This window comes from Filicampus tigris, chromosome 2, assembly GCF_054856515.1.
Source record: "Filicampus tigris isolate MCC_2025a chromosome 2, RoL_Ftig_1.0, whole genome shotgun sequence".
Taxonomy (NCBI): domain Eukaryota; kingdom Metazoa; phylum Chordata; class Actinopteri; order Syngnathiformes; family Syngnathidae; genus Filicampus; species Filicampus tigris.
In genome coordinates, this window is record NC_141218.1 from 7,172,371 (window position 1) to 7,193,112 (window position 20,742).

General features: G+C 45.4%; 1 protein-coding gene across 1 annotated transcript in view; it reads right to left on the bottom strand.

Moving 5' to 3' along the window:
- Positions 1 to 20,742, bottom strand: part of zanl (zonadhesin, like) — a 53,752-nt gene that overhangs the window by 23,881 nt on the left and 9,129 nt on the right. The window contains 73 exon segments of the mRNA XM_086024596.1: positions 908 to 1,024; positions 1,231 to 1,369; positions 1,458 to 1,654; positions 2,218 to 2,359; positions 2,433 to 2,568; positions 2,652 to 2,780; positions 2,866 to 3,014; positions 3,178 to 3,422; positions 3,507 to 3,648; positions 3,737 to 3,930; positions 4,015 to 4,065; positions 4,161 to 4,299; positions 4,388 to 4,584; positions 4,702 to 4,843; positions 4,941 to 5,079; positions 5,212 to 5,340; positions 5,572 to 5,720; positions 5,822 to 6,066; positions 6,170 to 6,311; positions 6,395 to 6,588; positions 6,673 to 6,723; positions 6,819 to 6,957; positions 7,047 to 7,243; positions 7,361 to 7,502; positions 7,600 to 7,738; positions 7,839 to 7,967; positions 8,060 to 8,208; positions 8,293 to 8,567; positions 8,673 to 8,814; positions 8,898 to 9,091; positions 9,176 to 9,226; positions 9,322 to 9,460; positions 9,549 to 9,745; positions 9,863 to 10,004; positions 10,102 to 10,240; positions 10,373 to 10,501; positions 10,737 to 10,885; positions 10,987 to 11,231; positions 11,335 to 11,476; positions 11,560 to 11,888; positions 11,984 to 12,122; positions 12,211 to 12,407; positions 12,525 to 12,666; positions 12,764 to 12,902; positions 13,035 to 13,163; positions 13,396 to 13,544; positions 13,646 to 13,890; positions 13,994 to 14,135; positions 14,219 to 14,412; positions 14,497 to 14,547; positions 14,643 to 14,781; positions 14,871 to 15,067; positions 15,185 to 15,326; positions 15,424 to 15,562; positions 15,695 to 15,823; positions 16,058 to 16,206; positions 16,308 to 16,552; positions 16,656 to 16,797; positions 16,881 to 17,074; positions 17,159 to 17,209; positions 17,305 to 17,443; positions 17,532 to 17,728; positions 17,846 to 17,987; positions 18,085 to 18,223; positions 18,356 to 18,484; positions 18,717 to 18,865; positions 18,967 to 19,211; positions 19,315 to 19,456; positions 19,540 to 19,733; positions 19,818 to 19,868; positions 19,964 to 20,102; positions 20,192 to 20,388; positions 20,506 to 20,647. Coding sequence (XP_085880722.1) covers positions 908 to 1,024; positions 1,231 to 1,369; positions 1,458 to 1,654; positions 2,218 to 2,359; positions 2,433 to 2,568; positions 2,652 to 2,780; positions 2,866 to 3,014; positions 3,178 to 3,422; positions 3,507 to 3,648; positions 3,737 to 3,930; positions 4,015 to 4,065; positions 4,161 to 4,299; positions 4,388 to 4,584; positions 4,702 to 4,843; positions 4,941 to 5,079; positions 5,212 to 5,340; positions 5,572 to 5,720; positions 5,822 to 6,066; positions 6,170 to 6,311; positions 6,395 to 6,588; positions 6,673 to 6,723; positions 6,819 to 6,957; positions 7,047 to 7,243; positions 7,361 to 7,502; positions 7,600 to 7,738; positions 7,839 to 7,967; positions 8,060 to 8,208; positions 8,293 to 8,567; positions 8,673 to 8,814; positions 8,898 to 9,091; positions 9,176 to 9,226; positions 9,322 to 9,460; positions 9,549 to 9,745; positions 9,863 to 10,004; positions 10,102 to 10,240; positions 10,373 to 10,501; positions 10,737 to 10,885; positions 10,987 to 11,231; positions 11,335 to 11,476; positions 11,560 to 11,888; positions 11,984 to 12,122; positions 12,211 to 12,407; positions 12,525 to 12,666; positions 12,764 to 12,902; positions 13,035 to 13,163; positions 13,396 to 13,544; positions 13,646 to 13,890; positions 13,994 to 14,135; positions 14,219 to 14,412; positions 14,497 to 14,547; positions 14,643 to 14,781; positions 14,871 to 15,067; positions 15,185 to 15,326; positions 15,424 to 15,562; positions 15,695 to 15,823; positions 16,058 to 16,206; positions 16,308 to 16,552; positions 16,656 to 16,797; positions 16,881 to 17,074; positions 17,159 to 17,209; positions 17,305 to 17,443; positions 17,532 to 17,728; positions 17,846 to 17,987; positions 18,085 to 18,223; positions 18,356 to 18,484; positions 18,717 to 18,865; positions 18,967 to 19,211; positions 19,315 to 19,456; positions 19,540 to 19,733; positions 19,818 to 19,868; positions 19,964 to 20,102; positions 20,192 to 20,388; positions 20,506 to 20,647 — 11,395 coding nt within the window.

Consider the following 20,742-nt stretch of genomic DNA (forward strand, 5'->3'; position numbering starts at 1 on the left):
TTGGCCCTAGATGGGGGGGGGAGGTCCATTTCCCCGTCTTAAAATAATATGATAACAGTAGTGCCACTAAACTTGAACTTCAGTAAAAGAGTAAGTGCTAGGGATAAGTGGGTGGGTTATTTATTTAATTTTGTGTGGACTCCATTGTGGTAAGATGGTAATAAAATCAAAACTGAAAAAACAACAATTAAAAACAAAACAAAACACTGATGCCCAATAGATTCACTACCCCAAATAAGTGTCTGTAATTACCCTGACTATGATGAACACAACACATACTGCTGCAACCTACAGAGGAGCTGCCCCACAACTGACTGTGATAGCCACATTACTTTGCATGCAGATAGATAAAAATAAAAAAATGAAAACATTGATAATAAAATGGGATAAATAGTGCATAGTTAATGTGTATGTAATGAAAGTTGTTTTGTTCATCTGTGCTGTCTGATTTTGTGACGCATTTCAAGTCCGGGGTCTTTAAAGTGGCTTAACCCGTTCACTGCCATTGACGGATTTACTTGTCTTTTCACAAGTCCAGCCATTCGATCCCAGGTACTTATTTACATTTGTTTCAAATTTTTTCAAACGTTTCGGTAAAAGAGGGTCTGAAAATGTCTGGCAGTGAGTGAGTTAAGAACAAATGAATGAACTTTGTTGGACACGCAAACTGTCGCAAAACGCCCCTTCCCCTTCCTCACTCTGAGGGAGCCGTGCAAAATTATGTCACCTCAACATTAAAAGTCTGGATGTTTTTGTTTTTTTTTTAGACAGTGACGAGTTAAAAAAAAGCCTGTTTTGTTAAAAATGAATCACTCTATTTGGTGCAGAAGAAGTTTCATGAAAAGTCGCGATTTTGGGTTTGCGAAGATTTGGCCCGACAACGACAATATGTAAATATTGACCTTACCTGTGTTGTTCCTGCAGGTTCTGGCCAGTGTGTAGGTACAGGTACCCATGAAACTGTAGAACCTTTTGTCAAAAGTGTTGTAGTGTGGATCTCCAGAGATGACGCAGTCTTGGGAGCCTGAATATTGGAGCGCAAGAACAAGATGAGGGTGGGCAGGGTGTGAGGCTGCTCTTGTATGTTACATAGGAAAAGGCATCCTGTCTGATCTGTTCTGTTAAGCACATTGAGTTATCTTGTGTATTCAATGCGCTATATAAAAAAAATTGGCTTGGCTTGCCTTTCCTTGCTCTTATCTGCTAGTAGTAGTGTCAAGGGTTACACACCTGTTGGATAGCAGCCCAGCTCTCCTTCCAGGAGTTTACACTCGTGCATTGGGGGGCACTGAGATGGTTTACAGGTGACCACAGGTGCGTCACATCTACATTTTTGATTACAGTTCTCAGCATAGAACTCCTGTCCAGGCTAACAGAAACACACAAAGGACACACCAATTAAGTTTTGGCGGGATTTCACAGTGTGAGCGTGCAGTTGCTTTTCCATCTCGCAGTACCTGATAATACTGGCCGTTGGTGTGTTTGCAGCCACACGAAGTGTTGGAGACACATTTGCCAGCACTCAGGATGTAGCCGGGATCGCACACACAGGACTCGGTGCAGGGTCCGCTGCAGGAGGGGGGTCTGCCCGAACACGTCTCCTGACAGGGGTCCGCGCAGGGCTCGTAATGGCTGTTGGCGGGGCAGCCAAAAGCTGTGCGTAGCAACATGTTAGGTTTAATACTCTGCAAAACAAATTGTCAGCCCAACTTTCAAAGCAAACATGGTGAAGCGGCATTTATCTAATAGTCAGCCCCAAGTATTAATGCTGACTAAAAAACAATGCTTTTTTTTTTTTCTCCCTTTCTTTGATCAAGGCGTGTTAAGCATTTTTAAAATCAACACTCTACAGTCTTTATTCATTTCAGAAAGCTACTTTTTATTTCTTTTCTTTTAAATGTTTTTAAATTTTTGGTTGCATATGTGCTTAAATGTTGCCAATAGAAGTTGTTTGAGTCATTTAAAAAAAAAGCTACTTTTTTTCTTCTCTTGTTAATTCTTTTAGATCTTGTGCTTTTGGCTGTGTGAGTTGCCCAGCGTAAAGAAAGGTGCTCCATAAATAAAGTTACGTTTCCTTGCCTTTCTGTTTGGTCGACGGAGTATCGCACAACACAACAGGGTTTCCTTAACTTTTACTGAGCCAAGGCACATATTTTACCGCCAAACAAAAATGTGACAAAAAAAACCCCAACACAGTTCAGTTGTACGAGTACTCACGACAGAAGGTTTCATTCCTCCAGGGTCCAATGTCGACGCCGCGATCCTGGCACTCGCTGGCGTAAGATTCGATGGCTTCGCACAGAACGGGCTTGGCGCCATCCAGTGCGCAAAGGTCAAAGACACAATCCTGGAAGTAATTCTGAACACACACAAGTTTGAGACTTCCCACCACAATCCAGCCATATCTAAAGATCTCAGTTGGCGTGACTTACATTGGGGTTGACTTTGGGATGGCACACAGCAAAAGGACCATTCTTGTCCAGCAGCAAGCCGCAATATGCAGAGCTCTCGTAGAGCCTCTCCTCTTCTTCGTCACATCCCGGATCGGTAGGGTTAGGTTTCTTACACCTGTTGCAACAAGGGCAATGTTTCAGCCCCCCCAAGTAGGATGATTTGTGAGATGAGTTTCTGTTTTCAGTACGGGTACTCACTCTGGATCAGTATTCCAGCTGTGTCCAAACTCGTTGATATCGCTGGTCAACGAGCCGTTCGGCTGGCGGAAGTCGTCCTTGGAATCTCCGTTGTAATTTCCACACAGTCCACAAAGTACGTTCTTGTAGCTGCGGGCGACATGTTACAAAGATTCATCCATCCTGAACTTCAAAAGAAACTATATAGACTCAACTGTATCCAGTTTGTACTCACTCTCTAATGACTTTGATGTCCATAAAGTGGTTTCCGTCATAGCGCACAACCACACCGAAATCCATCGACACAGTGTAGTGCTTTCCAGATTTGAACGCGGAAACACCCGGAGCCGGAGTCACAGGCAGGTTCACTTTGGACCCATTCACCTGAATGTGGAAAAGCAGATGAGAGCAGTTAAATGAGCAAGCAGAGAAATTTGGGGGGTTTGAAAATCAAAGTTATGCCTGTAACTATGGTTCTATGACCCTGGCGGTCAGAAGGGATGAAGTAGAACTCCCGACATCCCGAGTGCGACCCCTGTTCACTTACAAGCACCGAGCCGCCTTTGAGGATCGAGACCTTGACCATGTGTAATTCCACGTGTACGGCTTTCACATAGGAGATGGAGGGATTGTTATAGCGGTTCTCGTTGTCGGCGTAGACCGCAAAGTTTGGTGAAGGCGTGGCGCTGCAGACGCCGGACATCAAGTAGCTGCAGTTGCCCATGAAACTGTACTTGAGCTTGTCAAAGGTCGTGTAGTGTGGATCACTCGTGGCAATGCACGTGGACGCGCCTAAACACAATCACCAAAAGTTGAAGACCATCAAAGCGAGATACCAACATTTTTTTTTTTTCCAATAATTTCTGGGCCGGTTACCTTTTGGGTAGCATCCTGGGACCCCGTTAACCTCGCGACACTCTTCAGTGGGATCACAAGAGCTATCCACACATTCAAAAGTGTAGTTCCCTGCACAGCGACACAGCTTGGAGCAGCCGTCCGCATACATGATGTGTCCAGGCTAAAGTGACACAAAAGCGACTCACTTTGTAAAGGATGCCATGTCAGTCTTATCATTTCGCTCTGAACATATTTGTAGCTTTACTGACCTCATAATAATTATTGTTGTGATCCAGGCAACCACATTCCTCCAGTGGCACGCAGTGTCTACCTTTGAAAACAAATCCTGGTTTGCAGAAGCAGCCGGTGATGCAGGAGCCGCTGCAGTTGGTGGACGGGTCCATGCAGGTTGGGATGCAAGCTGGGCCACATTCTATGTATTCCGCATTTGGAGGGCACTGAACTGCATGGGGGAAAACAGTAGCAGTGGGTTAGTAGAGTAGCTACTCAAGAGATCTTGTATCAGGCTTTTAAAAAGATACCATACTTGGCTTTGGTGTAGTCGGCCTTGGAGTTGTTGGTCTGGGTGTTGTTGTATCTAAGATGTCATCGACATTCATTTTGAATTAGTATGAAAAAGATTTTTTTCCGATGGTTAAATGAAAGAGAAAGTTTGATAGAATGTGAGCTTACTTGTGGGATAGCAGCCCAGCTCTCCCCCTTGGACTTGACACTCGTGCATTGGGGGGCATTGAGATGCCTGACAGCTAACCCAGGGTGCGTCACACCGACACTTCTGATTACAGTTCTCAACATAGAACTCCTCTCCAGGCTGACAGACACACACAGTCGATATATGAGTTTGGTTTTGAGGTGTATTTCACAGTGCAAGTGTACAGTTGCTTATCATCTCGCAGTACCTGATAATATTGGCCATTGGTGTGTTTGCAGCCACACGAAGAGTTGGTGACACATTTGCCAGCACTCAGGATGTAGCCAGGATCGCATACACAGGACTCGGTGCACGGTCCACTGCAGGAGGGGGGTCTGCCCGAACACGTCTCCTGACAGGGGTCTGCGCAGGGCTCATAATGGCTGTTGGGGGGGCAGCCAAAAGCTGTGCAGCAAATGAAGTCAAGTTAGAAGCATCTCTTTCGAAACAAGAAGATGTGAGCACATTCAGAGAGAAGGTTACAGGAGAGTCCCACGTCAACAATCTGTAGTTTCTACTCACGACAGAAGGTTTCGTTTCTCCAGGGTCCGATGTTGACTCCACGGTCCTGGCACTCATTGACGTAGGCTTCAATGGCTTCACACAGAATGGGATGAGCGCCATCAAGCTCGCAAAGGTCAAAGACACAGTCCTTGAAGTACTCCTGAACACACACCCAGTATGCAATAACTGAGCTTCACAGATGTAACTGAAATGTCCAATTTTTGGCCGCATGCTCGGTCCAAGTAGTCATGACTTACATTGGGGTTGACCTTGGCGTGGCACACGGCGAAAGGCCCGTTTTTGTCCAGCAGGATGCCACAATATCCAGAGCTCTCATAGAGCTTCTGCTCCTCTGGCTCACATCCGGGATGAGTGGTGTTGGGTTTATTGTTACACCTTGTGCAAAAGGAAATATTACACTTAACTAAAGACAGGACAATGTTCAGAATCTGAAATGATTCAATACTCTAAATAAATATTCGACAATGTTGTTGTTGTCAATAATGACATTTAAAAAGTAACACTCACTCTGGATCAGTGTTCCAGCTGTTTCCAAACTCATTGGGATTGTTGGTCAATGAATAATCGGGTTTGCGGAAATCATCTTTAGGCTCTCCATTGTAATCCCCACACAGTCCACACAGTATATTCTTATAGCTGTGGGCGACACGTTATAAGATCCTTCATTCCAGAATTTGAAAAGCAATAGTGTTTAACAAAGGGCCTGCGAAACTCTTGTAAAATTCTGCTTTAGACATATTTTTGCAATCTATAGACCACAGTTCTGTGAAAATGATTCATTGCTGTGGTAAAAAAAAAAAAAATTGCAATTTAATTACAATCAACAGCAGCACTACAATGACATCATATTTTTCAGGTCATGCTCACTCCTTAATGACTTTGATGTCCATGAAGTGGTTTCCGTCATAGCGCACAGTCACACCAAAATCCAAAGACACGGTGTAGTGCTTTCCTGACTTGAACACAGAGACGCCTGGGAACGGATTTACTGGCAGGTTCACTTTGATTCCGTTTACCTGGATGTGGAAAGCAGGTGAGACTCATAATCAAGCAGGCAGGGAAGGAAATAAATCAATTTGACCCGAGTATTGACGAAATTTCCCTCATCCCCTCTTACATGGACAGCGCCACCTTTGAGGATGGAGACACCACCCGATTCTACATATACATGAACCGCCTTCACATAGGAGATGCTGGGTCTGTTGTAGCGATTTTCGTTGTCAGCGTAGACAGTAAAGTTTGGCAACGCAGATACATTGCAGACTCCGGTCATCTGGTAACTGCAGTTACCCATGAAGTTGTACTTGCGCTTGTCAAAGGTCGTGTAGTGTGGATCTCCGGATGCAATGCATGAGGATGTACCTTCATTGAAAACAACAAATTCAGATCACAGATGACATTTTTAAAGATCTTCTGACCAAACTGAGAAGTTTGAATTAACAAGTGGAAGATATCTTGACACTACCTTTCGGGTAGCATCCGGCGACACCGTTAACCTCGCGACACTCCTCCGTGGGATCACAGGTGTTATCCACACATTCCAAGGTGTAGTTCCCTGCACAGCGACACAGCTTGGAGCAGCCGTCCCCAAATATGATCTCACCAGGCTAAAACGCAAAAGTCAGCAACCTGCTTAGTGGGGACTTCATTTATTCTGAACACAAGTGTAGGTATGCTGTGCTATTCAGACCTCATAATAGTTATTGTTGTGATCCAGGCAACCACATTTCTCCAGGGGCACACAGTGTCTTCCCTTGAAGACAAATCCTGGTTTGCAGAAGCAGCCGGTGATGCAGGAGCCGCTGCAGTTGGTGGAGGGGTCCATGCAGGTGGGGATACAAGCTGGGCCACATTCTATGTATTCTGCATTTGGAGGGCACTGAACTGCATGGGGGAAAACAGTAGCAGTGGGTTAGTAGAGTAGCTACTCAAGAGATCTTGTATCAGGCTTTTAAAAATATACCATACTTGGCTTTGGTGTAGTCGGCCTTGGAGTTGTTGGTCTGGGTGTTGTTGTATCTAAGATGTCATCGAAATTCATTTTGAATTAGTATGAAAAAGACTTTTTTCCTATGGTTAAATGAAAGAGAAAGTTTGATAGAATGTGAGCTTACTTGTGGGATAGCAGCCCAGCTCTCCCCCTTGGACTTGACACTCGTGCATTGGGGGGCATTGAGATGCCTGACAGGTAACCCAGGGTGCGTCACACCGACACTTCTGATTACAGTTCTCAACATAGAACTCCTCTCCAGGCTGACAGACACACACAGTCGATATATGAGTTTGGTTTTGAGGTGTATTTCACAGTGCAAGTGTACAGTTGCTTGTTCATCTCGCAGTACCTGATAATATTGGCCATTGGTGTGGTTGCAGCCACACGAAGAGTTGGTGACACATTTGCCAGCACTCAAGATGTAGCCAGGATCGCACACACAGGACTCGGTGCATGGTCCACTGCAGGAGGGGGGTCTGCCCGAACACGTCTCCTGACAGGGGTCTGCGCAGGGCTCGTAATGGCTGTTGGGTGGGCAGCCAAAAGCTGTGCGGCAAATGAAGTCAAGTTAGAAGCATCTCTTTCGAATCAAGAAGATGTGAGCACATTCAGAGAGAAGACTACAGGGGAGACCCACGTCAACAATCTGTAGTTTCTACTCACGGCAGAAGGTTTCGTTCCTCCAGGGTCCGATGTTGACTCCACGGTCCTGGCACTCATTGACGTAGGCTTCGATGGCTTCACACAGAATGGAATGAGCGCCATCAAGCTCGCAAAGGTCAAAGACACAGTCCTTGAAGTACTCCTGAACACACACCCAGCATGCAATAACTGAGCTTCACAGATGTAACTGAAAATTCCAATATTTGGCCACATGCTTGGTCCAAGTAGTCGTGACTTACATTGGGGTTGACCTTGGCGTGGCACACGGCAAAAGGACCATTTTTGTCCAGCAGGATGCCACAATATCCAGAGCTCTCATAGAGCTTCTGCTCCTCTGGCTCACATCCGGGATGAGTGGTGTTGGGTTTATTGTTACACCTTGTGCAAAAGGAAATATTACACACAAACTAAGAACTGATCCAACAGGCTGAATTGATACTTGTCAATAATGACGTTTAAAAGAAAGGGTAAGACTTACTCTTGGTCATAGTTCCAGCTATTTCCAAATTCATTGGCATTGTGGGTCAACGATCCATCTGGCTTGCGGAAGTCATCTTTGGGATCGCCATTGTAATCCCCACACAGTCCACAGAGTGTATTCTTATAGCTGCGGGTGACAAGTTACAGGATCTTTCATTTCCGAACTTGTAACAGTACTACTCAGACCCCATTGGCAACATGCGTTCAGGTTATGCTCACTCTTTAATGACTTTGATGTCCATAAAGTGGTTTCCGTCATAGCGCACAGTCACACCAAAATCCAAGGACACGGTGTAGTGTTTTCCTGATTTGAACACAGAGACGCCTCGGAACGGATTTACTGGCAGGTTCACTTTGATTCCGTTTACCTGGATGTGGAAAGCAGGTGAGATTGATGAGTGGGAAAGCCTCATTCTTTAAGATAAGGCAAGGAGTCGCTTTGTCTTTCTTACATGCACAGCACCTCCTTTGAAAATGGAGACCTCATGTATTGTGCTCTCATTGAAGGGTTCCCCTTCATACAATACCAACACATGAACCGCTTTCACATAGGAGATGCTGGGTCTGTTATAGCGATTTTCGTTTTCAGCCAGGACCTCGAAAACTGGTAACCCTGATGCATTGCAAATTCCAGCCATCACGTAACTGCAGTTGCCCATGAAGTTGTACTTGCGCTTGTCAAAGGTCGTGTAGTGTGGATCCCCGGACGCGATGCATGAAGATGTATCTTCATGGAAAACAACAAATTCAGATTAAAGATGACTATTTTAAAGACCTACTGACCAAACTAAGAAGTTTAAATGAACAATTTGAAGAGTTCTTGACGCGTTACCTTTCGGGTAACATCCGGACACACCGTTAACCTCGCGACATTCCTCCGTGGGATCACAGGTGTTATCCACACATTCCAAAGTGTAGTTCCCTGCGCAGCGACACAGCTTGGAGCAGCCGTCCCCAAATATGATCTCACCAGGCTAAAACGCAAAAGTCAGCAACTTGCTCAGTGGGGACTTCATTTATTCTGAACACAAGTGTAGGTATGCTGTCCTATTCTGACCTCATAATAGTTATTGTTGTGATCCAGGCAACCACATTTCTCCAGGGGCACACAGTGTCTTCCCTTGAAGACAAATCCTGGTTTGCAGAAGCAGCCGGTGATGCAGGAGCCGCTGCAGTTGGTGGACGGGTCCATGCAGGTGGGAATACAAGCTGGGCCACATTCTATGTATTCCGCATTTGGAGGGCACTGAACTGCATGGGGGAAAACAGGAGCAGTGGGTTAGTAGAGTAGCTACTCAAGAGATCTTGTATCAGGCTTTTAAAAAGATACCATACTTGGCTTTGGTGTAGTCGGTCTTGGAGTTGTTGGTCTGGGTGTTGTTGTATCTAAGATGTCATCGACATTCATTTTGAATTAGTATGAAAAATATTTTTTTCCGATGGTTAAATGAAAGAGAAAGTTTGATAGAATGTGAGCTTACTTGTGGGATAGCAGCCCAGCTCTCCCCCTTGGACTCTACACTCGTGCATTGGGGGGCATTGAGATGCCTGACAGCTAACCCAGGGTGCGTCACACCGACACTTCTGATTACAGTTCTCAACATAGAACTCCTCTCCAGGCTGACAGACACACACAGTCGATATATGAGTTTGGTTTTGAGGTGTATTTCACAGTGCAAGTGTACAGTTGCTTATCATCTCGCAGTACCTGATAATATTGGCCATTGGTGTGTTTGCAGCCACACGAAGAGTTGGTGACACATTTGCCAGCACTCAAGATGTAGCCAGGATTGCACACACAGGACTCGGTGCACGGTCCACTGCAGGAGGGGGGTCTGCCCGAACACGTCTCCTGACAGGGGTCTGCGCAGGGCTCGTAATGGCTGTTGGGGGGGCAGCCAAAAGCTGTGCGGCAAATGAAGTCAAGTTAGAAGCATCTCTTTCGAATCAAGTAGATGTGAGCACATTCAGAGAGAAGGCTAAAGGAGAGTCCCACGTTAACAATCTGTAGTTTCTACTCACGACAGAAGGTTTCGTTCCTCCAGGGTCCGATGTTGACTCCACGGTCCTGGCACTCATTGACGTAGGCTTCGATGGCTTCACACAGAATGGAATGAGCGCCATCAAGCTCGCAAAGGTCAAAGACACAGTCCTTGAAGTACTCCTGAACACACACCCAGCATGCAATAACTGAGCTTCACAGATGTAACTGAAATGTCCAATTTTTGGCCGCATGCTCGGTCCAAGTAGTCGTGACTTACATTGGGGTTGACCTTGGCGTGGCACACGGCGAAAGGCCCGTTTTTGTCCAGCAGGATGCCACAATATCCAGAGCTCTCATAGAGCTTCTGCTCCTCTGGCTCACATCCGGGATGAGTGGTGTTGGGTTTATTGTTACACCTTGTGCAAAAGGAAATATTACACTTAACTAAAGACAGGACAATGTTCAGAATCTGAAATGATTCAATACTCTAAATAAATATTCGACAATGTTGTTGTTGTCAATAATGACATTTAAAAAGTAACACTCACTCTGGATCAGTGTTCCAGCTGTTTCCAAACTCATTGGGATTGTTGGTCAATGAATAATCGGGTTTGCGGAAATCATCTTTAGGCTCTCCATTGTAATCCCCACACAGTCCACACAGTATATTCTTATAGCTGTGGGCGACACGTTATAAGATCCTTCATTCCAGAATTTGAAAAGCAATAGTGTTTAACAAAGGGCCTGCGAAACTCTTGTAAAATTCTGCTTTAGACATATTTTTGCAATCTATAGACCACAGTTCTGTGAAAATGATTCATTGCTGTGGTAAAAAAAAAAAAATTGCAATTTAATTACATTACAATCAACAGCAGCACTACAATGACATCATATTTTTCAGGTCATGCTCACTCCTTAATGACTTTGATGTCCATGAAGTGGTTTCCGTCATAGCGCACAGTCACACCAAAATCCAAAGACACGGTGTAGTGCTTTCCTGACTTGAACACAGAGACGCCTGGGAACGGATTTACTGGCAGGTTCACTTTGATTCCGTTTACCTGGATGTGGAAAGCAGGTGAGACTCATAATCAAGCAGGCAGGGAAGGAAATAAATCAATTTGACCCGAGTATTGACGAAATTTCCCTCATCCCTTCTTACATGGACAGCGCCACCTTTGAGGATGGAGACACCACCCGATTCTACATATACATGAACCGCCTTCACATAGGAGATGCTGGGTCTGTTGTAGCGATTTTCGTTGTCAGCGTAGACAGTAAAGTTTGGCAACGCAGATACATTGCAGACTCCGGTCATCTGGTAACTGCAGTTGCCCATGAAGTTGTACTTGCGCTTGTCAAAGGTCGTGTAGTGTGGATCTCCGGATGCAATGCATGAGGATGTACCTTCATTGAAAACAACAAATTCAGATTACAGATGACATTTTTAAAAACCTACTGACCAAACTGAGAAGTTTAAATTAACAAGTGGAAGATATCTTGACGCTACCTTTCGGGTAGCATCCGGCGACACCATTAACCTCGCGACATTCCTCCGTGGGATCACAGGTGTTATCCACACATTCCAAAGTGTAGTTCCCTGCGCAGCGGCACAGCTTGGAGCAGCCGTCCCCAAATATGATCTCACCAGGCTAAAACGCAAAAGTCAGCAACTTGCTTAGTGGGGACTTCATTTATTCTGAACACAAGTGTAGGTATGCTGTAGTATTCTGACCTCATAATAGTTATTGTTGTGATCCAGGCAACCACATTTCTCCAGTGGCACGCAATGTCTCCCTTTGAAAACAAATCCTGGTTTGCAGAAGCAGCCGGTGATGCAGGAGCCGCTGCAGTTGGTGGACGGGTCCATGCAGGTTGGGATGCAAGCTGGGCCACATTCTATGTATTCCGCATTTGGAGGGCACTGAACTGCATGGGGGAAAACAGTAGCAGTGGGTTAGTAGAGTAGCTACTCAAGAGATCTTGTATCAGGCTTTTAAAAAGATACCATACTTGGCTTTGGTGTAGTCGGCCTTGGAGTTGTTGGTCTGGGTGTTGTTGTATCTAAGATGTCATCGACATTCATTTTGAATTAGTATGAAAAAGATTTTTTTCCGATGGTTAAATGAAAGACAAAGTTTGATAGAATGTGAGCTTACTTGTGGGGTAGCAGCCCAGCTCTCCCCCTTGGACTTGACACTCGTGCATTGGGGGGCATTGAGATGCCTGACAGCTAACCCAGGGTGCGTCACACCGACACTTCTGATTACAGTTCTCAACATAGAACTCCTCTCCAGGCTGACAGACACACACAGTCGATATATGAGTTTGGTTTTGAGGTGTATTTCACAGTGCAAGTGTACAGTTGCTTATCATCTCGCAGTACCTGATAATATTGGCCATTGGTGTGTTTGCAGCCACATGAAGAGTTGGTGACACATTTGCCAGCACTCAGGATGTAGCCAGGATCGCATACACAGGACTCGGTGCACGGTCCACTGCAGGAGGGGGGTCTGCCCGAACACGTCTCCTGACAGGGGTCTGCGCAGGGCTCGTAATGGCTGTTGGGTGGGCAGCCAAAAGCTGTGCGGCAAATGAAGTCAAGTTAGAAGCATCTCTTTCGAATCAAGAAGATGTGAGCACATTCAGAGAGAAGACTACAGGGGAGACCCACGTCAACAATCTGTAGTTTCTACTCACGGCAGAAGGTTTCGTTCCTCCAGGGTCCGATGTTGACTCCACGGTCCTGGCACTCATTGACGTAGGCTTCGATGGCTTCACACAGAATGGAATGAGCTCCATCAAGCTCGCAAAGGTCAAAGACACAGTCCTTGAAGTACTCCTGAACACACACCCAGCATGCAATAACTGAGCTTCACAGATGTAACTGAAATGTCCAATTTTTGGCCGCATGCTAGGTCCAAGTAGTCGTGACTTACATTGGGGTTGACCTTGGCGTGGCACACGGCGAAAGGCCCGTTTTTATCCAGCAGGATGCCACAATATCCAGAGCTCTCATAAAGCTTCTGCTCCTCTGGCTCACATCCGGGATGAGTGGTGTTGGGTTTATTGTTACACCTTGTGCAAAAGGAAATATTACACTTAACTAAAGACAGGACAATGTTCAGAATCTGAAATGATTCAATACTCTAAATAAATATTCGACAATGTTGTTGTTGTCAATAATGACATTTAAAAAGTAACACTCACTCTGGATCAGTGTTCCAGCTGTTTCCAAACTCATTGGGATTGTTGGTCAATGAATAATCGGGTTTGCGGAAATCATCTTTAGGCTCTCCATTGTAATCCCCACACAGTCCACACAGTATATTCTTATAGCTGTGGGCGACACGTTATAAGATCCTTCATTCCAGAATTTGAAAAGCAATAGTGTTTAACAAAGGGCCTGCGAAACTCTTGTAAAATTCTGCTTTAGACATATTTTTGCAATCTATAGACCACAGTTCTGTGAAAATGATTCATTGCTGTGGTAAAAAAAAAAAAAAATTGCAATTTAATTACAATCAACAGCAGCACTACAATGACATCATATTTTTCAGGTCATGCTCACTCCTTAATGACTTTGATGTCCATGAAGTGGTTTCCGTCATAGCGCACAGTCACACCAAAATCCAAAGACACGGTGTAGTGCTTTCCTGACTTGAACACAGAGACGCCTGGGAACGGATTTACTGGCAGGTTCACTTTGATTCCGTTTACCTGGATGTGGAAAGCAGGTGAGACTCATAATCAAGCAGGCAGGGAAGGAAATAAATCAATTTGACCCGAGTATTGACGAAATTTCCCTCATCCCCTCTTACATGGACAGCGCCACCTTTGAGGATGGAGACACCACCCGATTCTACATATACATGAACCGCCTTCACATAGGAGATGCTGGGTCTGTTGTAGCGATTTTCGTTGTCAGCGTAGACAGTAAAGTTTGGCAACGCAGATACATTGCAGACTCCGGTCATCTGGTAACTGCAGTTGCCCATGAAGTTGTACTTGCGCTTGTCAAAGGTCGTGTAGTGTGGATCTCCGGATGCAATGCATGAGGATGTACCTTCATTGAAAACAACAAATTCAGATCACAGATGACATTTTTAAAGATCTTCTGACCAAACTGAGAAGTTTGAATTAACAAGTGGAAGATATCTTGACACTACCTTTCGGGTAGCATCCGGCGACACCGTTAACCTCGCGACACTCCTCCGTGGGATCACAGGTGTTATCCACACATTCCAAGGTGTAGTTCCCTGCACAGCGACACAGCTTGGAGCAGCCGTCCCCAAATATGATCTCACCAGGCTAAAACGCAAAAGTCAGCAACCTGCTTAGTGGGGACTTCATTTATTCTGAACACAAGTGTAGGTATGGTGTACTATTCTGACCTCATAATAGTTATTGTTGTGATCCAGGCAACCACATTTCTCCAGGGGCACACAGTGTCTTCCCTTGAAGACAAATCCTGGTTTGCAGAAGCAGCCGGTGATGCAGGAGCCGCTGCAGTTGGTGGAGGGGTCCATGCAGGTGGGGATACAAGCTGGGCCACATTCTATGTATTCTGCATTTGGAGGGCACTGAACTGCATGGGGGAAAACAGTAGCAGTGGGTTAGTAGAGTAGCTACTCAAGAGATCTTGTATCAGGCTTTTAAAAATATACCATACTTGGCTTTGGTGTAGTCGGCCTTGGAGTTGTTGGTCTGGGTGTTGTTGTATCTAAGATGTCATCGAAATTCATTTTGAATTAGTATGAAAAAGACTTTTTTCCTATGGTTAAATGAAAGAGAAAGTTTGATAGAATGTGAGCTTACTTGTGGGATAGCAGCCCAGCTCTCCCCCTTGGACTTGACACTCGTGCATTGGGGGGCATTGAGATGCCTGACAGGTAACCCAGGGTGCGTCACACCGACACTTCTGATTACAGTTCTCAACATAGAACTCCTCTCCAGGCTGACAGACACACACAGTCGATATATGAGTTTGGTTTTGAGGTGTATTTCACAGTGCAAGTGTACAGTTGCTTGTTCATCTCGCAGTACCTGATAATATTGGCCATTGGTGTGTTTGCAGCCACACGAAGAGTTGGTGACACATTTGCCAGCACTCAGGATGTAGCCAGGATCGCATACACAGGACTCGGTGCACGGTCCACTGCAGGAGGGGGGTCTGCCCGAACACGTCTCCTGACAGGGGTCTGCGCAGGGCTCGTAATGGCTGTTGGGTGGGCAGCCAAAAGCTGTGCGGCAAATGAAGTCAAGTTAGAAGCATCTCTTTCGAATCAAGAAGATGTGAGCACATTCAGAGAGAAGACTACAGGGGAGACCCACGTCAACAATCTGTAGTTTCTACTCACGGCAGAAGGTTTCGTTCCTCCAGGGTCCGATGTTGACTCCACGGTCCTGGCACTCATTGACGTAGGCTTCAATGGCTTCACACAGAATGGAATGAGCTCCATCAAGCTCGCAAAGGTCAAAGACACAGTCCTTGAAGTACTCCTGAACACACACCCAGCATGCAATAACTGAGCTTCACAGATGTAACTGAAATGTCCAATTTTTGGCCGCATGCTCGGTCCAAGTAGTCGTGACTTACATTGGGGTTGACCTTGGCGTGGCACACGGCGAAAGGCCCGTTTTTGTCCAGCAGGATGCCACAATATCCAGAGCTCTCATAGAGCTTCTGCTCCTCTGGCTCACATCCGGGATGAGTGGTGTTGGGTTTATTGTTACACCTTGTGCAAAAGGAAATATTACACATAACTAAAAACAGGACAATGTTCAGAATCTGAAATGATTCAACACTCTAAATTAATATTCGGCAATGTTGTTGTTGTCAATAATGACATTTAAAAAGTAACACTCACTCTGGATCAGTGTTCCAGCTGTTGCCAAACTCATTGGGATTGTTGGTCAATGAATAATCGGGTTTGCGGAAATCATCTTTAGGCTCTCCATTGTAATCCCCACACAGTCCACACAGTATATTCTTATAGCTGTGGGCGACACGTTATAAGATCCTTCATTCCAGAATTTGAAAAGCAATAGTGTTAAACAAAGAGCCTGCGAAACTCTTGTAAAATTCTGCTTTAGGCATATTTTTGCAATCTATAGACCACAGTTCTGTGAAAATGATTCATTGCTGAGGTAAAAAAAAATAAAAAAATTGCAATTTAATTACAATCAACAGCAGCACTACAATGACATCATATTTTTCAGGTAATGCTCACTCTTTAATAACTTTGATGTCCATGAAGTGGTTTCCGTCATAGCGCACAGTCACACCAAAATCCAAAGACACGGTGTAGTGCTTTCCTGACTTGAACACAGAGACGCCTGGGAACGGATTTACTGGCAGGTTCACTTTGATTCCGTTTACCTGGATGTGGAAAGCAGGTGAGACTCATAATCAAGCAGGCAGGGAAGGAAATAAATCAATTTGACCCGAGTATTGACGAAATTTCCCTCATCCCTTCTTACATGGACAGCGCCACCTTTGAGGATGGAGACACCACCCGATTCTACATATACATGAACCGCCTTCACATAGGAGATGCTGGGTCTGTTGTAGCGATTTTCGTTGTCAGCGTAGACAGTAAAGTTTGGCAACGCAGATACATTGCAGACTCCGGTCATCTGGTAACTGCAGTTGCCCATGAAGTTGTACTTGCGCTTGTCAAAGGTCGTGTAGTGTGGATCTCCGGATGCAATGCATGAGGATGTACCTTCATTGAAAACAACAAATTCAGATTACAGATGACATTTTTAAAAACCTACTGACCAAACTGAGAAGTTTAAATTAACAAGTGGAAGATATCTTGACGCTACCTTTCGGGTAGCATCCGGCGACACCATTAACCTCGCGACATTCCTCCGTGGGATCACAGGTGTTATCCACACATTCCAAAGTGTAGTTCCCTGCGCAGCGGCACAGCTTGGAGCAGCCGTCCCCAAATATGATCTCACCAGGCTAAAACGCAAAAGTCAGCAACTTGCTTAGTGGGGACTTCATTTATTCTGAACACAAGTGTAGGTATGCTGTAGTATTCTGACCTCATAATAGTTATTGTTGTGATCCAGGCAACCACATTTCTCCAGTGGCACGCAATGTCTCCCTTTGAAAACAAATCCTGGTTTGCAGAAGCAGCCGGTGATGCAGGAGCCGCTGCAGTTGGTGGACGGGTCCATGCAGGTTGGGATGCAAGCTGGGCCACATTCTATGTATTCCGCATTTGGAGGGCACTGAACTGCATGGGGGAAAACAGTAGCAGTGGGTTAGTAGAGTAGCTACTCAAGAGATCTTGTATCAGGCTTTTAAAAAGATACCATACTTGGCTTTGGTGTAGTCGGCCTTGGAGTTGTTGGTCTGGGTGTTGTTGTATCTAAGATGTCATCGACATTCATTTTGAATTAGTATGAAAAAGATTTTTTTCCGATGGTTAAATGAAAGACAAAGTTTGATAGAATGTGAGCTTACTTGTGGGGTAGCAGCCCAGCTCTCCCCCTTGGACTTGACACTCGTGCATTGGGGGGCATTGAGATGCCTGACAGCTAACCCAGGGTGCGTCACACCGACACTTCTGATTACAGTTCTCAACATAGAACTCCTCTCCAGGCTGACAGACACACACAGTCGATATATGAGTTTGGTTTTGAGGTGTATTTCACAGTGCAAGTGTACAGTTGCTTATCATCTCGCAGTACCTGATAATATTGGCCATTGGTGTGTTTGCAGCCACATGAAGAGTTGGTGACACATTTGCCAGCACTCAGGATGTAGCCAGGATCGCATACACAGGACTCGGTGCACGGTCCACTGCAGGAGGGGGGTCTGCCCGAACACGTCTCCTGACAGGGGTCTGCGCAGGGCTCGTAATGGCTGTTGGGTGGGCAGCCAAAAGCTGTGCGGCAAATGAAGTCAAGTTAGAAGCATCTCTTTCGAATCAAGAAGATGTGAGCACATTCAGAGAGAAGACTACAGGGGAGACCCACGTCAACAATCTGTAGTTTCTACTCACGGCAGAAGGTTTCGTTCCTCCAGGGTCCGATGTTGACTCCACGGTCCTGGCACTCATTGACGTAGGCTTCGATGGCTTCACACAGAATGGAATGAGCTCCATCAAGCTCGCAAAGGTCAAAGACACAGTCCTTGAAGTACTCCTGAACACACACCCAGCATGCAATAACTGAGCTTCACAGATGTAACTGAAATGTCCAATTTTTGGCCGCATGCTAGGTCCAAGTAGTCGTGACTTACATTGGGGTTGACCTTGGCGTGGCACACGGCGAAAGGCCCGTTTTTATCCAGCAGGATGCCACAATATCCAGAGCTCTCATAAAGCTTCTGCTCCTCTGGCTCACATCCGGGATGAGTGGTGTTGGGTTTATTGTTACACCTTGTGCAAAAGGAAATATTACACTTAACTAAAGACAGGACAATGTTCAGAATCTGAAATGATTCAATACTCTAAATAAATATTCGACAATGTTGTTGTTGTCAATAATGACATTTAAAAAGTAACACTCACTCTGGATCAGTGTTCCAGCTGTTTCCAAACTCATTGGGATTGTTGGTCAATGAATAATCGGGTTTGCGGAAATCATCTTTAGGCTCTCCATTGTAATCCCCACACAGTCCACACAGTATATTCTTATAGCTGTGGGCGACACGTTATAAGATCCTTCATTCCAGAATTTGAAAAGCAATAGTGTTTAACAAAGGGCCTGCGAAACTCTTGTAAAATTCTGCTTTAGACATATTTTTGCAATCTATAGACCACAGTTCTGTGAAAATGATTCATTGCTGTGGTAAAAAAAAAAAAAAATTGCAATTTAATTACAATCAACAGCAGCACTACAATGACATCATATTTTTCAGGTCATGCTCACTCCTTAATGACTTTGATGTCCATGAAGTGGTTTCCGTCATAGCGCACAGTCACACCAAAATCCAAAGACACGGTGTAGTGCTTTCCTGACTTGAACACAGAGACGCCTGGGAACGGATTTACTGGCAGGTTCACTTTGATTCCGTTTACCTGGATGTGGAAAGCAGGTGAGACTCATAATCAAGCAGGCAGGGAAGGAAATAAATCAATTTGACCCGAGTATTGACGAAATTTCCCTCATCCCCTCTTACATGGACAGCGCCACCTTTGAGGATGGAGACACCACCCGATTCTACATATACATGAACCGCCTTCACATAGGAGATGCTGGGTCTGTTGTAGCGATTTTCGTTGTCAGCGTAGACAGTAAAGTTTGGCAACGCAGATACATTGCAGACTCCGGTCATCTGGTAACTGCAGTTGCCCATGAAGTTGTACTTGCGCTTGTCAAAGGTCGTGTAGTGTGGATCTCCGGATGCAATGCATGAGGATGTACCTTCATTGAAAACAACAAATTCAGATCACAGATGACATTTTTAAAGATCTTCTGACCAAACTGAGAAGTTTGAATTAACAAGTGGAAGATATCTTGACACTACCTTTCGGGTAGCATCCGGCGACACCGTTAACCTCGCGACACTCCTCCGTGGGATCACAGGTGTTATCCACACATTCCAAAGTGTAGTTCCCTGCACAGCGACACAGCTTGGAGCAGCCGTCCCCAAATATGATCTCACCAGGCTAAAACGCAAAAGTCAGCAACCTGCTTAGTGGGGACTTCATTTATTCTGAACACAAGTGTAGGTATGGTGTACTATTCTGACCTCATAATAGTTATTGTTGTGATCCAGGCAACCACATTTCTCCAGGGGCACACAGTGTCTTCCCTTGAAGACAAATCCTGGTTTGCAGAAGCAGCCGGTGATGCAGGAGCCGCTGCAGTTGGTGGAGGGGTCCATGCAGGTGGGGATACAAGCTGGGCCACATTCTATGTATTCTGCATTTGGAGGGCACTGAACTGCATGGGGGAAAACAGTAGCAGTGGGTTAGTAGAGTAGCTACTCAAGAGATCTTGTATCAGGCTTTTAAAAATATACCATACTTGGCTTTGGTGTAGTCGGCCTTGGAGTTGTTGGTCTGGGTGTTGTTGTATCTAAGATGTCATCGAAATTCATTTTGAATTAGTATGAAAAAGACTTTTTTCCTATGGTTAAATGAAAGAGAAAGTTTGATAGAATGTGAGCTTACTTGTGGGATAGCAGCCCAGCTCTCCCCCTTGGACTTGACACTCGTGCATTGGGGGGCATTGAGATGCCTGACAGGTAACCCAGGGTGCGTCACACCGACACTTCTGATTACAGTTCTCAACATAGAACTCCTCTCCAGGCTGACAGACACACACAGTCGATATATGAGTTTGGTTTTGAGGTGTATTTCACAGTGCAAGTGTACAGTTGCTTGTTCATCTCGCAGTACCTGATAATATTGGCCATTGGTGTGTTTGCAGCCACATGAAGAGTTGGTGACACATTTGCCAGCACTCAAGATGTAGCCAGGATCGCATAGACAGGACTCGGTGCACGGTCCACTGCAGGAGGGGGGTCTGCCCGAACACGTCTCCTGACAGGGGTCTGCGCAGGGCTCGTAATGGCTGTTGGGTGGGCAGCCAAAAGCTGTGCGGCAAATGAAGTCAAGTTAGAAGCATCTCTTTTGAATCAAGAAGATGTGAGCACATTCAGAGAGAAGGCTACAGGAGAGTCCCACGTCAACAATCTGTAGTTTCTACTCACGACAGAAGGTTTCGTTCCTCCAGGGTCCGATGTTGACTCCACGGTCCTGGCACTCATTGACGTAGGCTTCGATGGCTTCACACAGAATGGAATGAGCTCCATCAAGCTCGCAAAGGTCAAAGACACAGTCCTTGAAGTACTCCTGAACACACACCCAGCATGCAATAACTGAGCTTCACAGATGTAACTGAAATGTCCAATTTTTGGCCGCATGCTCGGTCCAAGTAGTCGTGACTT